Raw genomic sequence first — 18,411 nt, forward strand, 5'->3', positions numbered from 1 at the left:
CATAATCTCATATCATCATTAAACTCTGAAATTCAAGTTGTATCATCAACCCTCCAAAAGAAGACAATTCTAGATCTTCAACTAATCTAGTGCCTTAGAAACATAGTCTCACTCTCACACACAGTGTCTCGTTACTCATGATCAATTTTTAGCTATATATTTCTAGATGAAGCCAGAGTTTTCTCAGTGGTATTCAGTGAAAAAACAAAAGGCACAAATTGAAATGCAGGAAGTACCATTTAAACATGAGAAAAAAAAAAGTGCTTTTTTGATGATGAAGGTGGTCGAACACTGTAGCATTTTGCCCAGAGAGGTTGTAGAGAGTCCACACTTGAATATATTCAAAATATGATTAGACATGGTCTTAAACAATGCCTAAACTTAACAATAAGTTACTCTGCTTTAAGCAGAAAATATTCAGAGATCCCCTGCAGTCTCAAAGATTTTATAATTCTATATTTTATTTCTTAACCTCAATTTCTTTTTCAGGAGTCAGTTTGTATGAATTAAATAAAAATTGGGTAAACACTGAAGATCTCCTCCTCTTTATAACATATTAGAAGAATATGTTTTCCCATCACAGCAAAACTATCAAAAGCTCTAAAACTATGATATTGTGACATACTTGGAAAAGAATGCAGGACACCTGGTGTCAAGAATTACATTCTAAACATTCTTCCATCAATGTTCAGAAATGCTATCTGCAGTTTGTCATAATTGTTCTCTTTATCCTATGAAAACACAATAAAGAATAGAAATTAAATTAAATGCAAAGAGAACTTAAAAATACATGGGTATCCCCTCTCTCCCTAGCTGATGCATATAACAGATGTACTCATAAAATCTATCTATCCCAATGCATGTCTCAAGTCCTATCCATGCCTCCCCTGGGGAAGAATCTGAAAAAGGCCAAGCATATAAAAACAATTCTCTAGAATATTCTAAGGTCTGTCAGACAATGATTTCTTCAGAGTGAGGTCAAATCTGCTTATTTAACACCTGATAGCTTTTTCTTTCATCAGCGTTCCCAGTTGCTATGTTAATCCCGTGGAAGCTTTTAGGATGGACAACGTTTTGCAGGAAAAGTTGACCATCCGCAGTATGTGTTGTCTGTTCTTTGAACCTGCCAGTTTCACTTTACACTCCATAGCTCTTGTATAGGAATAGACTATGCGTGATCACTTCTAATCACAGCTTCTAAGCCACTGGAAATTTTATTCTTCCCTGTCCTCATCCATCTCTTTTCCAGACAGAAGTGATCCCAGCCTATTCCTTGGATGGTGTTTGGTCCATACTTCTCAAGGCTCTACACAGCTCTTGATGTTTTCCATCTCCTGGAGGTCAGGAACTGTGCAAGGGTTGTACATAGTATAGGTACAACTCCACTCTGGATTTAAACACTGGCATAAAATTGCTTTATATTTTGTCCCCTACTTCTTTCCTTGTAATTCCTTATACTTGGTTTGACTTTTGACTTCTATTTCTCATTAAGATGATATTTTCTTAAAACTAAGTGCTCTTGTATCAAGATCTAACCATCACCTGGCATTTATTTATATACAGCTTCACCTATTGTGTCATTTTTCCTTAAACCAGAAATCTTGTTTGGCATTTCAATTTATGAAATCAGTGTCATAGTGACTTGTGGAAATGACTTGTCAAAGTTCATAATTTTAACTGCTTAACTAATTACTTTGATAATTTCTGATATGGATCTCATTTCATATTAATTAAAATTTTATTAATTTATTAAAAACACTCCACACACTAGAAAAGAAGAAAAAAATATCCAAATTGCCCCCACAGTGATCTTTTCCATCTTATTCCAGCCCAATTCCTTTGTAACACCATTTCTTATAATATTGTTTAATGGTTTGCCATCACACATACCTTTCCATCCTGAATGTGTCTCCAGAGTGCTTTAACTGGCTGTTCTTTCTTCTATATTAATGTATGCAAATGAAAAATATGAAAAAAACTAAAAATACTTTGGTTTAAACTACTCACAGCTTTATTGTAAGATTAGATCCCAATTAAAGCATTAAAGATCTGTGCCTTCAACCTGTATAGCAAAGCTGAAGAGCATCTCCATTTTGGAAGCAAGAAATACTCATTTTCCTTTCATCTGCTCCTCAAAGTAATGCGATGGCTCAATAGTATTATTGCAAACAGAAAATTCCATAGTAAATGGAACTTTCTATCATTAGCCCTACAAATCTAGGATGTAGGTGTGCTGTTCCACTTATGTTTGCAACAGCCCCACAAAATGCCAGAGAACCAATCAGAGCAGTTAGATTAAAGATTCCTTTTCTGCAGGGAAGTAACCAGCACACAGAAAGAAATAACAGAGGGAATATCCAGCTTTTGTCAACCAGAATCCAAACCACTGGTTGTTTCCATTATGTCTCTGACCAAATATCAGAACTGAAAAACCAGAACAGTCAAGATACTAAATATATATATGTGCATATTAACACACATTCATACATATAGATGTACATCTATATGCAACATATCGAAAATAAATATTTAGAAAAGCATTTTTTCACAAATGTATGTCTTTTCAAGCATTTAATTCTGAACAGATTTGAAGAGACTCTCCGCACTGGTAAGAGTTACACAATATTTCATTTCTTGATAAAAAAGTAGACATAATAATTTTAAAATATAAGCAGGGTATTTCCATAAAATTAGGATTCTAGCTTTGTAAACTCTAACCTGATATAAAGTGATAAAAAAATTATAAACTGCTTAGAAAGATACTCAGATCTCTAAAATTTTTACTTGGGTCATAGATGTTTCATGAGAAATCAACAGAAGTATCTCAGAATCAATGGAAAGTGTTGAATAAAATGGGAATTCCAAAGAATTAAGTACACCAATAACTAAAATCCAAAATGTTATTTGAGATAACCAGGAGTCTTTTATAACCAGGAGTCATAATAAGGAAGTTTTATATTATAGCAGAAATTACATGAGAAAAATTAGAATGGCTAATACAAGTTTTTAAGAACAAGTAGCTAATAGGAAACAGTAAGTCTTTTTTAGAATGCACCCAAAAATCAAAAAAAATGGATTTATGACATTGCTGTTAAGGTGAGAAGTAATGATGACAATAGAATGAAAACTCAGAATTTCCTGTAGAAAAGATTGTTGACTGCCACCACTGAAAAAAACCACAATCAACCCCCCACCCCCAAACATACAAAAACACCAAAAAAACACAAACAAAACCAAAAAACCCAAACAAAAAAACATGCCCCCCCAAAAAAAACCCAAGAGGGCTGCCAGGCAGCTACAGCTGTGGGGACTGGGTCTCTCCCTTTATGAGGCACCATCCTGCACTTGAAACTCCCTCCACTTCCACATAACTAATTAGCAAGCATTTATTTTTGAGTCCTAACTACAAACCATTAAATCAGGTCTTACTGGGAAGCCTTATACTGACTGTCCAGAAGTGTGTCCATGCCAACCTGTGTAGCTCATGGTTGATTCATAACTCTTTCTTTAAAGAAAGAAAAAGATGAATTATGGGATTTGAGCTGTCTCAGCACTCTTAACAAAAATAGGAGCACCTTTCTTGGGAAATTGTCCAATCTGCATCCATTTTTCACTTTTTCCTCTTACTTCTGACAGATGGTTAACTACAGTCAGGTCATCACCAGTCTTTAACAGCTGCTCAAGAGCGGGTGGTGATCTAAAGCTGAGCTGGCCTAAGCCACAAGTTTGCTGTCCTTTCACACAGTCAGTTTTATGAATGACCTGCTCATTATGGTAGTGAAAGTTAGCATGAGGTAAGATTTGTTAAGCATGAGAGTTTATGGATACAGGCAGAAGAAAGGAGGGTAGAGAAGCATGGAAGGAAGGAATGCACTTCCCAGAATAGAGCTGCTGAAGGTCTAAGAACAAAGACAGTTTGGAAAGTAGACTTCAGGGTGATTCATGTCTTTCAAAAGCAAGATGCCCTCTGTTTAATAGCTTTAAAAAACACATATGCAACCAAAGTATTGCTAATGCATATTGGCCCCATTAATAATGTGGTTAACAGCTATTATGTGTTCTCTTTCATCCAGGGAGAGAAGTCTATACAGGAGAGTACTTTACAATAAAAATGCATAGGCATAAACACATTCTGCTGGATATTAAGGCAGAAGAAAGCTAATTGAGAAACAATCTTTGCTTTTGCACAGCTGAGATTTGTGAAAATCTGCAAGTTTTATAGGAAAGTTCATTCTATTGTTTGCCAGTGATGTCTTGTGAGGCTACCTGGAACAGAGGCTAGACAGAGTTAAAGGAATAAAGTAGGTATTTATTTAAAAGGCCTTCAAAGGGTACACCTTGGGTAATACAAGAGCCTGGCCGTGGCTCCACCCAAGATGGATCCCCAGTCATGACTTTTCACACTTTCATGTTTTGGTCCATTTACACTTTGGGGTTAATTGTCCAATTACAGCATCAGGTTATGAAGTCCCATCCTCTCAGTTTGCTCTCCTCAATTGGCTGTTGTTTTGGGCCTGAAACTGCAACGATGTCCTTGGTTGTCCTGCTGTAAAAGGATTGTTCAGTCTAACTACCCTGTGCAGAGAACTTGCTAACACTTTATATGAAGTTCAGAGTTATATACCAATGCAGTGCAGAATCAGAAAAATATGAAAGCTAAAACTTAAGGCATCACCACAGCCAGAAAAAAAAAGTTTTTTCTCACTTGCATATGAAATATACATTTAAATTTTAGAGTATGCCTATCAGAGAAGAAACAATTTTACCCTCTAAAGCAAAACAATTTTACATACCTAAGATATAATCATATAAAGGCTTTGTTTTACTACCATATGGGAAATTCCAGCAGAGAATGGCCCAAGGCACTTGCAGAAAATGTCCTGAGTTGGTACTAGCACTTTTTAAAAAAGTTTTCAAAATACGACTGCATTGCTTTGCTATGGAAGGACAAAGTCTTCAAGGTTTGGGCAGAAATACAGTCCATTGCTTACAGATGCTGCTCTGTTAAGAGAGTGTAGTAACAATGAGGAATCCAGGAGAACCAAACACAGAAGTGAAATGACCCACACTGCATAGCCATAAAGAGGATCGCTTTGTTTAAGGAAGCTCTTCCTCAGGCCCTCTGCCCACCTGCATGAAGTCTGGGTTAAGTCTGTAGTACTCTGCCATCTGCTTGGTGCCAGTGTGTGTGCCATTGCTGTCCAGCCAGCTCTCCCTGTCTCCCTGGGTCTGCTTACAAACAGAAGTGCTCCACCTGGCACTTCACCTCGAAGGAAAAGTACATCAGTTCCTATTAAGTTTGAGCAGCACTGAAGTGGTTTTAGTGCAAAGTCAAGGTGCTCCTTTTGAGTGAGAGTGCATTACTTCTTGGTCAAGCACTGCATAAAGACCTTGTGGCAGATGACTCACGGCTTGCTTTTCCAAATTGACAACAGGACTAATCACTGCCATTAATCCGCACTAGTACAATTTGTTGGCCAGAACTCAGGACATTCAAGGCAAATGATACTACCTATAATTAGCTATAACGTAAACTTGAGGCTAGCCTTCTCCATAAACTTGCTTATGATTGAAAGAATGGTTTTAAAGAAATGGTTTTAAAGAATATCCAGATTGTATCTTTTCAGTATCAGCCTATTTAAAAATTTGAAGGAACAAGAGAATATTCTTCCCTCAAAGAAGTATAAATTACATTAGATAATCTTCTGTCCTAAATAGGTAGTATAATGCAGAATTCTTTATTTTCAGAGATGTCTGATGGAAAGATTTTATTGGTCTCTATTGCAGCCATTTCATATTTGTGGAGTAATTCAGTATGGTTCTTTTTATCCATATCAGCATCTGATTTGGGGCATAAGCATTAAAGTCTGTCTTTATACAGTGGTGGTTTCTTCCAGAAAACAAGGGAGATGCTACAATACTAGAAAGGGTAGAATATTGAGTACCCAGGATAAAATGCAGCAAGGAAGCTTAATCAAGCTCCTAGACTGTTTTCTGGAAGTTTTTCCTCATCAGGTTTTGGTAATTGACAGAGAGAAGAGTTTTCTTATCTTTTTTTTACTTCTAATATTAACAAATGAAATCACTGAAAAAAAGGGCAAAAATTATTCCTGTCTGGATAATGAAGTCTGTAAACCTTGACATTCATTATGAAGTTCAAGTAAAAATGCATCCAGATATCTCATAGAGACTTATCTCTGAAAGAAGAAGGTAAGCAAGTGAGGAAAAGAGCTTCTGTGACCTTGCTAATGTGGTACCGCTTAACAAATGCTGAAATATCCTAAATCCAGCTTGGTTTCTCTTTGGTAGGCAGTTCCTAACTGCCAAAAATATCAGCATTGTCCTATACCAACACTGTAGTCTTATAAAGCAGCATACAATCAGTGTTAAGATTTGCTCTGGCTTCAGAGAAATCTGCATGATTGTTTCCTATGTATTTGAAGTTTAAAGTGAAGAAGTCCCACTGGGCCTAACATATACTGAGCCTCCTCAGAGAACGAACAAAACTGTCACAGTGCCTTCTGTGTGAAGCTGCCAGGAATCCCTGATTGCTGCTGTGTCTGCTGCTTTGAATGATGGTTAGGTGGTGATTCATTCACTGGTTGTCTCACACAGCAATCTCAGCAGTGTTGCTATCATTAAGTGGTAAATGGCTGCTTAGGTCCGGGTGTATGCATTGACTTGTTGGAGTTAGATATCTGACATCCGATTTCCTTTCCTACAATAGACTAATTCACTGAGGACTAGGGACTATGCCTTAAAAACCCAAAGGGGGAACAATAGTCTGGAATTCTATTTGAAAGGATGGGTCCTGTCGGGTACCTCTGGCTGCAGAGTCCTCAGAACTGGAGCAGCTACTGCTAAGTAGCAGTGACAGGCCAGAAATGTGACTACACAACACTGGCACAAGTAACAATAATCATATAATAAAACCCCTCCACTATCATGCTTCCATATTCCAGAATAATACTTCCACTCTAAGAACCATAATTCCATACTAAAAACAGTGTTGCCCAACAGCATAAGCATGAAAATACCCAGACAAAACCATCAAGGTTAATTGAGTCTAAAAACGTTTGAGGAGAGTAACTGAGTGGGCCATATGATGACAAGTGGAATTTGATTTCAGTAGCTGTAATGCTACCGTAAAAACAGTGGAACTACTTATACATTTCCTCAGAGTCATAATTAGTTCATGGAAATGATCTGGGAATCGCTTTGACAGTGAAGTCCAAAATTTTGTTCAATGGTGTGCAACAGTGAAAAGTAATACACTAAATATATGGAAGAGAATGAATAATAGATAAAACACATTACACAGATCTTCTAAAATATGCAATATTAGTCATCCTAACTAAAAACGATGCTTTAGAGTTTCAATACCACATGAAAAAGAGCTTAATAAGACTGGGACTGTCTACCAAAGAGAAAAGAGGACAATAAGGTTGTAAACACACAGATGCATAGTAATGATTGGTGCTGCCAAAGGAGATGTGGAAGACTCAGTTCTCTTCTTTTTCCCTAAAAGAAAAATAATGTATGTTCAATGAGACTAAAAAGCAACATTTCCAAAACTGAGAAAGGAAGTTTTTCACACTGTGTCTAGTTAGCAATTACACTGATCTGCACAAAGTTTGCAAGAGTCAAACCCCCCTGACATTTATGAGAATAACAAAAGTGTTCCATTAGTGAGAGCATAAGAGTTATGAGCTTTACACAACTGCTCAAGTTACTACCCATTAGGAATCACAGCTGAAATTTTCAAGTGTGACAGGCGAACTTTCAGATGTGCGCTACACATTTCTGGCATCCACCTCTGAAAGTATTTGGGTCAATCATTATTTTAAATGAGGTTCTGGACAAGAGGAGTTACAAGTCTGGTCAGTGATAGTGGTTCCTACATTCCTGAGGTGGGGAAGTACTGGTTTTTTTGGGAGGCAGAACTAAAACTGGAGTTATTTATTGGAGAGGAATAAGTACTAGCAAGCCTCATCTTGTTAAGTAGCTGTTGTTAAGCAGCAGCCATTCATCCTGCCATTTTGGAACTGACCCTGCCCTATTTCCTTATTTTTTGCCAATTTGATACATGTTTCCATGGGAACAGAAGCAAGACTAGCCACCAGCTGAGTCAATCTCAGCTGCGGGCTCCCAGCTCTCACGTTTTGTTCTGTTTCCTTGGAAACTGATGTCAAATGAAAGAGAGAAGTAAACCAGCTTTTACTCTTTAGTATTTACTCTTTCTTTGGACCTGCACTAGATCCTCTGGGCTAGTGGAAGGTTTAGAGATGACTTTAATGGCCATTCATTTTCTTTCTTTCTGGAGCATTTGCCAGCCACCAGAGCATCCCAGCAGATGCAAGTATGAGTTCTCAGTTTCAGCTACTCCTGGCGGGCCGCCTGCTGAGAGCTACAATGGCAGGGTTTGAAAGCAGACTACAGATTTCAGGAGACATTTGGCTCCCACAGTCTGCAATATTTCAAATTGGAAGGAAAGAAATTAAATTTATTTAAAAAATAGTAGGGGAAACAGATGGGCCTAATGATATTTAGAGAACAAATTGACTAACAAGTTCTGACCTGCATTAGGCTAAACACCCCAGAAACTACTGCAGCCAATTAAATTCTTCATTTCACATCCACATTTGACAAAGTTCTCTCTAATCCAGCTGTTAGCTGACTGAACAGCACAATATAAACAAAACCCCATAAATACATCTGTTTATGCATATATACATATGCCAAAAGAGAAAAGAACGTGATCCAATTTTTTCAAAACGCCAAAGAATTTACAAAAGTCTGTTGGAGTGCATGAATTTGAGCCAGACATCTTCACCAGTTCCATACCTATGTTACTCCAGTGTTATCATGTGAATACTAACACCACTCCCCCCTCCACCAGCCCACCCCATACTCCTCTGTGTATAATTTTGGACCAAAGTATTTTCCAGTCCCTTCAATGGCAGTGTTATTAATGAGAATGGATATTAAAGAAAAACATCTACACCTGTGCAGTCAAATCCAAATTCTCACATAACTTTCATTGAAAAAACATAGAAACAAAGCAATTTTAAAAGACAAAAGTCTGTCCTAAGGAAAGATTTTACATTTGGTGGCCACAGCTCTTAGTTAACCAGTCCCTCAGTGTATAGTACCATGGTCACCTTGGACTTTCATACATAATATATGCACTCCTTCCTGAGTATTCTTTACATCCCATCTCAGTTACTTTCTCATTTGCCATTGACCTTGCATTACTGTTGCAAGTAACTTTTAGAATTGTGTATCTATATACTGTTAAATGCATGTACAGCCCAAATAACAGCTTAGTATTATTGATAGGTTCTAGGAGCAGTCCCACACAAAAGACAATCAGATACCCGGGAACAATATTTATTCCTCCAGTCCTGTTGTACTTACACCCATCTATTGAGGATATACTCAACATATCTGGGTGCTCAGAGAGCTGTGTCAAGCCAGCTAAACATGATTCTGGGTTAGTTATTTAAATGAAAACTTTAGGCAGTTATAATTGTTTTAAACCAGGTGTTTCTGTCAAATTTAAAAAGATGTAAGATGTACTCAATCTAATTAATCTATTTATGGGTTTCCTCTAGCTGAACTTAAATCTATAATTCCATCTTCCTCTATATCAGAAAGAGTTTACATCACAAACAAGACAATATTTATTTTTACTCCTGCAGCTGCAATAAGGAAAGAGCTTTTCACTTTATGTTAAGCTTTGCAATGTCTGTCCTGAATTCTTCACAGTCAGCCCTCATTTTTATTTTCTGAAATAACTTGATATAACCTCTTCCACTGAACAATACAGGTACCAGCACAAAGACTGGGATTTGTCCTGAAGTACTCTACTGGCTACATGCCTTCCTACTAGAAATTGAACTTTTATTTATTTCTTAGTTCTGTTTCCTTATTCTAAAGAACTTCATACCCATTTGAGGGCTTCTCTCATATTCCATGTCTATTTTCTTTCTGTGAGAGCCTTTGATGAAGGAAATTGATGAGTCCTTTTTTTGAGACCTAGCTGGCTGTGTCAGCTTCTATTCATGTCTGCTGGCTTCTTCAAAGGACTTCACTAAGTTTTAATGACTTGTTCCTTCACAAATGTTATGTCAACTCCTCCTCAATGTAGCATATCAATTTCTAATCCTACTCCTGATTATATTTTTTGTCAGTTGGCCTACTGCATTAACTTACAAGTTTAAGGTTTCTACTCTCTTGAAAACATGGCAAGATATTTGCAAAGTTTTGCTCAGATATCAAAGCAGTTCTGAGCTAATGATTACATACTGTTGTCAGTAGTTTGACAATTATTCTTTTGAATTGCTATGGAAAATCTGGGAGAAAAGATTTTTTTCCATTGATTTATTTCTGATCAGTTTCCCTATTTCTACCAACAACTCCAGTCCCTCCTCAGCAAGTTCATCAAAAGGGTTCTAGCACAGCAATCTCCACAAATCCTTCCACTCAGAATTTTGCTGAACAAAGCAGTAAAGCAATCATTAAATCATTCTATATAGCCTTATTTTCTTCAAGTAATGATCATCTATTCTGCTTACATATTATTCCCAAGACTCTGTGGCAAACTTGGTATTACTGGTATTTACAGAAAGATTTATTATTCTTTTTTCACTCATTATAACATGCTTTTTTAGACTGCTTTATTGTTTATACATTTAACTTATCAGACATTATGACCCTCTGTATTTTCCCTGTTTGGATATAATTTTATTTTTTTGAAAGATGTCTTCTTGCTGTTTTGTCATGCTGAGTCTTTTCTTTTTTTAAATCTTGATGTGTGGCATGAATTTACTTTGTGTCTCACATATGAAATTCTTAATACTCTCTAAACCACCTGCAAAGATTTAACTCTACAGTTTTCTCTTCAGCCTCTCTTTAAGAGGCTTCCTCAATTTTATGTTCTTCTCCTTTCTGAAGTTGAGTGCCACTCTACAGACTTTTTTTGGTTGTTGCTTCTTCAAAGCCATCAAAACTAAGAATGATTTATTTGTAGCTATGGAAAACTCTTTCAGATATCAAGACTTTGGAGCAGATTCTGTGTGCTATTCAGAATGAAATAAAGGGTTAATTCTCTGTCTGTGTGTTCTCTAATCTGCTGAATTACAAATGAGTCTGAGCAGCACATTTGTCCAGTTTACATAGCCATTGTTTTGGTTTTGCAATGTTTATGAGACCCTCAACAGACCAGTCAAAGCTGACTTTCTGGCTTGCTGCATAGTAATATGTGTCCGGCAGCATTGTTATATACTTGTAATACATAGGAATTCTGTCTCACGCACTGAAATTATTTATTTGGTAACATGAATTGACTTTTCTTTACCATACGGCACTACTCTGACACTGGCCTACTAATCTTTCCTGCATATTGGTATTTTTGTTACTGCAACGTCACCATATATGGTTTCTACATATTGGTTTCTGCATTTTACATTTATATCAATGCTAAAAGCTCAAATAGGACATGTTTCATTGATGTCTTTTTCTCTTCTGTGTCTCCTAAAATGGCATCTCATTCCGATTTTTTTCCTCTATTTCATGTTTATTATCATCCCAGGACAAATTAGGGTAAAACCTTAAATACTGGTATTCCAGAATGAAGTTTATTTTTAAATATTGATCTTGCTATCATAAGAATGCATAAGAGGAAACATCACAGAAATAACTACTTAATTGGTACTAAGACATCAAAGAATGCAAAGACTGCTGCCCTGGATAAAGGTTTTAACATTTTAGAAGAAATATTAGCATCCAGTGTGCAAGATACTACTTTCATTAAATTTAACACTAATGGAAGGTCTTTTTACCTTGGGAATTATAAAAGGTGGTCCATTTCCCCTAAAAGTTATTATTTATTAAACATTTTCACTGTCTACCTTCCAAGGCCACAGAGATCCAATCTGTTTCATAGATATTTGTGTTGGGAGAAGATAAGCCAGTCAGAGGCTTTCAAGCTGAACTCTAGAGTAAAGAGTTACTACATCATAGAATCACAGAATATTCGGAGTTGGAGGGGACCCACAAGGATCACCATACAGGGACTGAACACATGGCCTTGGCATTATTAGTGCCACGTTCTGACTAAGTGAACTAATTATGAGCAAGAGGTGAGTGTGGGTGCATGTGTACACATGGACCCTTTCAACTGTACTAAGTACATAATTGAATTATGATATGGCTATTGCACAGACTCCACCTTCTAAAGGATTTTGCTATTTCAGACTGTGGTTTCATTCCAACGCAGCTGAGCAACTGAAATCAGAGCGAGCTGGTTTCCTAAGTATTTTTTGTCTTGTGGCTGGATTCTCTTGGGCTAAGAGTGAAGCTCCCTTGTAGCAGGTCATTTAAAATATCTGTCTTTAGACAAATGGCTAAACTCACTCTGTGACCCTACTCTTAGAGGAGACACTACCAGAACCTCTCCTCCACACAGCTGGCTGTTTCCAGCAAATCTGTTGCGGTCCTATGTCCTTAAGAGCTGTATCTGCTCTAATTTGTCAGATTTGACTGAAACAGGCAAAGTTTGTTAGTAAGAAAAAAAAAATCACACAGAGCACCCTAGCACACAAACATTGCCTTCTTAAGAAAGCAGGTCAAAAAGCAAAAACTGGTAGAGCCTTGACAAACTCTTCTACAGCTGTATCCACAGAAGCACCATAATTCCTCATGGGCAATAGAGCCCAAGAGCCCAGCCAGTGAGACAGTGAAGGAAGGATGCACTCCAGTTCACATGACTGGGAGCAACTTAGTCTGGCAGGAAACTAGCTCAGATCTGAGCATAACTGCACATCATTTTGATTATGACAAAAAAAGTGAATTATGATGAAAAAAGCAAATTCTTAGTTCAGCCTAGGAAGATCTTAGCAAGAAAAAAAGTGATTGGTCCCTCCACTGATCTGAAAAATTAGCAAAAGGAGAAAAGTTACAGCCAGTGCAACTAGGAAAACATGAATGGAGGTAACATTATGGTTCAATTCCTTTTTTTTTACACAGCTGCTTGAAGCTGAGAAGCCCTTTGTGTCACTAAATGCTTTTGCATTATGTGAAAATCAAGCCTACATCACTCCTGGGAAATGTACATAGGGACACCGTTAGTGCTCTTCTGCAGATCAGCATACAGTTAGGGAAGTTTTAATGTTGTCCCTGCTTTGGTCTTTAACCTCTTTTATCCAGAAACTTTATTATCCATGTACCATAAACTACTTCCCCCACTGATGACAGGAGGATCTGGATACTTCATGGTTCAGTCATTAAAACTTTTAACATGGTGTCTTATGGCAGCCACAGACATGCTTTTCCCAGAGAAGCCGTACCTGTGGGGTCAGGATGCCATAAACGGGTCTGAAAACTGACAGACCCAACATCCCATACGATTTCTGCCTTCTGTAATGACCAGAAAGTCTTTACAAATGCCTTCACTTCCCTTTTATTTTTAGATTTAGACTGCCTATCCTCAGTTTATAAGGCATGGATTGCATAGAATTTGCAAACGACTCCAAAAAAGGACCCTGGATTTTTAAGTTCTGGGTTTAAGAACCCTTTTAAAAAGTTCTCGATAATTTAGTGCTGTTCCTTCATTAAAATGAACTGTTTTGTGAATCATAGCAAACAGCGCAGGACATTACCAGTCTTTAGGCTTCTTGTCTTGCTTCCTTTGATTGATGTGTTTATGAAGACACAACTAACAGAGGACCACCTGATAGAAGCCAAATGCAGAACTATCACGTAGGAAGCTGATGAGTATTCATAAACAGAACTCAAATGGTTCATTAGATTGAATGAATGATTGCATTCATGACTTTGGAGCCTACATTTAGTTTAATCTTTATCACTTGGATTAGCTCTAACTGACAGAAATAGTCCCTTTAAAATTATTTCACACAATCAAGTGGGACAAGAAATATCCACTCCAAAATATTGCTGAAATAAAACAGAAACTTGCCACTAGTAGTGTTTACAACGTGGCAAGTATTTTTCCAAACACAGAAAAGATGTGTTCAATCAAACTCAACTAAGAAATTCACCATTACACTTTAAAAACCTGAAAATTAAAAAAGAACATAATAACAACAACAGCAACAACAAGAGCAGCAAAGGAAATTGTCATTTGCTTTTACACAGGCGTTTTCGAGACCTGAAGAGGTGTGCTTCAGGAAAGCAAATTGCAGTTCACCTCACTGCTTTTATAGCAACATATTTTATGCACATACAATAGTTTAATGACTATATTTGCTAGCAGTATACTTTTACTTCCTTCCCAGCCCAAATCCATTAGTTTAAAAAATATTCTGCATAATTTACAGTAATAGCTAAGAGCTCTAACAGTAAGTTCAAGTCAATTCTATGCTGAGGGATCAAAATATCAAACATTGTCACATGTGCATTCAGTGAATGTCACTTTGCATGGGCATATACAATTCCAGGAGAATTTCAGCCCTTTTGTAAAGTTCAGACAACTGGTGTGCAGCCCTGTAGTCTGGAAAGCCCCAAACATGGAAAAAAACCCACTAAGTTTTTAGCATTATACATTAGATGATCAAAGAATATACACTGAGAAGTTCAGATGGAAATTGCAATCATTTAAAACTGCAGTAAACATTGTTCTTCAAATATATGGTATTTATGGTTTACCTTCACAGTTACTGCCGCTGCCTATGGACATTTTACTCAAGTGAATCTAGTAAGACTAGATAGCAGGATCTTTAGTTTAAACAAAAGTAAAAAGTAAACTTTCTTCTATCTGAGATTATTTTAATTGAATTCTGTGAGTATTTGTCATAATATGTTTGGATTTAGATGATCAGAGAAAATGTTAAGACTGGCAACTGAAATATCACGTACAGTACAATTGGAGCAAAATGAAGTAAACAAGGCTCTCAACAAGCTGCTATGTCTTCAAGCTATACACACACAGAGCAGAAGTGTCTTCAGAAGACAAATTTCTTACATTTCCTATTTTTTATTGACAACTGTATTAGCTGGGAAGTCTTTCAAAGTCTAGGGAATGACTGAGACAAATCTTTTCAGACCATAAAATGATTTCTTCAAAGAAATCCCTTGCAGTCATTGATCTAGGGTATCATCTACAAATTTTACTAAAAAAGTAAAATCTTCTCCTAATAAAATTCCAGAGCTACACTGCAAAGTAAGAATGAAGTAAAAACAGTGGAGTAAAATGGTATATATTTTCTTGCAAATGTTAACATCAGAAAAGAAAACTATTGATCTTTTTCTTACTGATTGCCAAGTACTGGAGAAGAGACTAACACTTCTAGATTGTCCTCATATAATCTAGTTTTCAGATATCACCAGTTTCCATGTTGGAGGAAATGAACTCTCAAACAATGCACATCTACGTATAGATAGTTGTTTTTTTCCTAGGTATGAATTGTTGCTGCCATGTTCCTTGCTGTCCATGTTTCTTGCTGAAGCTCTACTTCAGCTCCACTTCTAGAAATCAACCAGAGTATTGGAAAGCGTTTACAGCTGGCATTAAGCTATTATCTCCTGCCTATAAAAATTGCTTATGTGACCTTTCTGGGAATACCATTAAAAGAGGAACAATCAGGATGGGCGCACACACATAAAATTACCACAAATAAATATAGTGGTAGGTAACATAACTCCTGACTATCTCCACAAAGAATGCAGCCTAAGCAGTGACCTCTTCTGCACTTATCTTGAATGAGCTCTTACTGAAATCCACTAATGGGTTCTGATAATCTATTATTTATTGCAACGAACTCTAATAGAGAGTCTTAGCAGAGGACTCTCCTGTGTTTACAACCCTCGCAAATAAAATGTCTCACAAGTGACAGAAATGTGGCACCTGAAACTACGTACACAATTTCTTTTGGTTGCAGTTGGTTCTGTTCAATTTGGTTTTAAAAACCAGAATCCTTTCTCTCCCAAAATATACATCTTGACTTGCTTTCATTTTACCTAATGCATCTTTAGCTTAATCTTATGGAAAGCTGTAGATACTGAAATGCAACCATAAGTATTACTTGGGCTTGAGGACATACCTCCATGTTATACTTTTCCACTGTCCTCCTCAAAGGATCCACAACCTGCCAGCAAATCAGGATGCAAAGATCAATCAGTAGCATCCCTCCAACTATCCCCAGTAGCTTCTGGTCTTTAATGATCTGGAGAGATAGAGAAAAAAAAAGAAAAAAAAGAAGCAGGGAAATTCCCATGAGCCACAGATAGACCCTGTACAGGTTTATTCCTATATCGGGAGAAAAACACAGGTTGCTAATAATAAAGGTTTTTAACAATGAACAAAGAAAAGAAATATAGAAAGATGAAAGCAAGACAAATTATTTTAGTTCATTTCATGGTTATTAGAAGAATCTGAAGTGCCTTCCAACTTCTAAAAGGACTTTTGGAGGACCCTTAAACATTTATATTGAAATCCAGGTTTAATATTAACTCCTGGAAAATGAGAAAAATATATTCCAGGGAGCCACTGCTGTGTTTATGCATGTAAATATGGGAAAATGTTCATCAGCATCTCAGACTGGCAGGCATTGAGGTAGTTTGCACTAAAATTTAGTGCTCACTGTTTCATAACCTTCTTGGATGTGGAAAACACAGAAGCTATCACAAGTTTGTTTTGGAGGTTTTTTGTGTCTATGTGTTTAATATTTGCCTCTGTTACCCAGGGAGCAGGAAGGAATGATGTATTTTTTCTATATAACAAAGGTCAGAGGCTTTAATACACATCTAGTGTAAAACATGCTTTTAATTTAGCTTGGGGTTTAGGTCAAAAAAAAAGAAAAACAAGAGTCACTGATAAAAATAACAATCCAAACCATGTATTAGAGTCTATTATAACTGCATGCAACCCCTATGTCATTTCTACTGTTGTACACATAGCAACACAGAAAAACATACATTGCAATTATATTATTTCAGTTCCAAAATTGTAAGCAAGTTGAAATATCAGGCTTAAATTAATTTTATTTCAGTGCTCTTGAGTCTATGGTCATGTTTTCTCAATTAATATCTACCTCTATTACTAAGAACACTCATCCAATAGGCAAAAGTTATTGCCAACTTGCTTTAACATGGACAAATCCATTTTTTTCCCCTAAGTTTTCATTCTGGGAAACAGTTGACTTAATCCAAATGAAATATTCAAAAATATTAAGCCTGAGAAGCTTAATAAAGTTGTGATTATTTCAGTTCAATTTGATGAAATTATTAGGATTTCAAAAATGCATTAAAAAGACAGAAGTGTCAGCTAATCTTAATAGAGGCAAGGTTAGTATTCCTGTGTAGAATAAATTGTATTTGCATTACATTCTTATCAAGCTGAAGGAAATTATAAAAATGACAAAAATTTGAAATAATGTAAGAAGAACTATAGAAAGTCCGGTTTTCATATTGCTTGGTGTGATATATTTTCTACTTTGAAAGATGTTTCGGTAACATTGTGCACTACTATTTTGTTAATCTGCTGGTTTATTTTATAGATAATTTGGAATAAACTTAGAGTAAAAGAAACGCTAGAAATCGGAATGAGCTAAAGGACTCAATACATTATTTTCATTTTCTGAGACCAGATATGCAAATCCATGTAGGTACCGTTGCCATAAAAGACTGGAAAGTGATGCTTTCCACATGTTTGTGGCAGCAATGAAGCAGTACACCCATTTCAGGAGAGACAGCACAGGCATGCCTGGAGAGAACAGGTGAAGGGGAAGGGTGCAGATTTCACGGTGATATGTCTTGCTGCTGGATGACTTGGCAAAGAGAACTTTGCAAGGAAAAGGTGCCTGGGTGTGCTGTGCAGGGGGAGGAAGACCATTGAAATGTAAATGTGTTTCTTCATTAAGCTAAAATGAAAGCAGGTATTAAGCAAAGATTCTCAGAAACAGCTTGGTCCCTTGTCTTCTTTGGGAAAACAGATCTATGTCTGACCTTTTAGCTGTTTATGAAGTGGGAATCAAAGCTGAAAAGGAACAGGTTAGCCTTTGTTAAAACAGCCCATGGGTTTTTTAACCTCTTTTCAAATGCCTGCAAACAGGCCTTGGATGAAACATACCTAGTACTGCTCCTAGTATGAGTGGAGACATGGAAAAGAAAACAATGGGGAATCAAGTCCATAGAGAATTTGGATTTAGATGAAATGTTGACATCTTAACTCAGATTTCTTTTCCTGCCTCTTAAATGGCTAGGGAATTTATTTTATTGGCATGTTTCAGTTGGTTTTCCTTTTAACTGATGTAGTCTATTTTATCAAAGCTGGTTGTTGAACTATTACGTGTTTAGCCTTTCTCAGTAGCCAGTGGGCAGGGAAAAAAGCCTTTAAAAGACAATTGATCCTACCTATGCTGGATAAGAAGAAAGGGTCAGAAAAATTAGTGT

General features: G+C 36.7%; 1 protein-coding gene across 1 annotated transcript in view; it reads right to left on the reverse strand.

Moving 5' to 3' along the window:
• GABBR2 (gamma-aminobutyric acid type B receptor subunit 2) overlaps positions 1-18,411 on the reverse strand; it is a 458,172-nt gene that overhangs the window by 113,494 nt on the left and 326,267 nt on the right. Inside the window, exon 13 of the mRNA XM_066184941.1 lies at positions 16,062-16,184. Within this exon, the coding sequence (XP_066041038.1) occupies positions 16,062-16,184 (123 nt within the window). The remainder of the gene's footprint in view (positions 1-16,061; positions 16,185-18,411) is intronic.

The sequence above is a fragment of the Chamaea fasciata genome, unplaced genomic scaffold, assembly GCF_029207755.1.
Source record: "Chamaea fasciata isolate MVZ Bird 193981 ecotype frontalis unplaced genomic scaffold, bChaFas1.0.hap1 SCAF_1, whole genome shotgun sequence".
Lineage (NCBI taxonomy): Eukaryota > Metazoa > Chordata > Aves > Passeriformes > Sylviidae > Chamaea > Chamaea fasciata.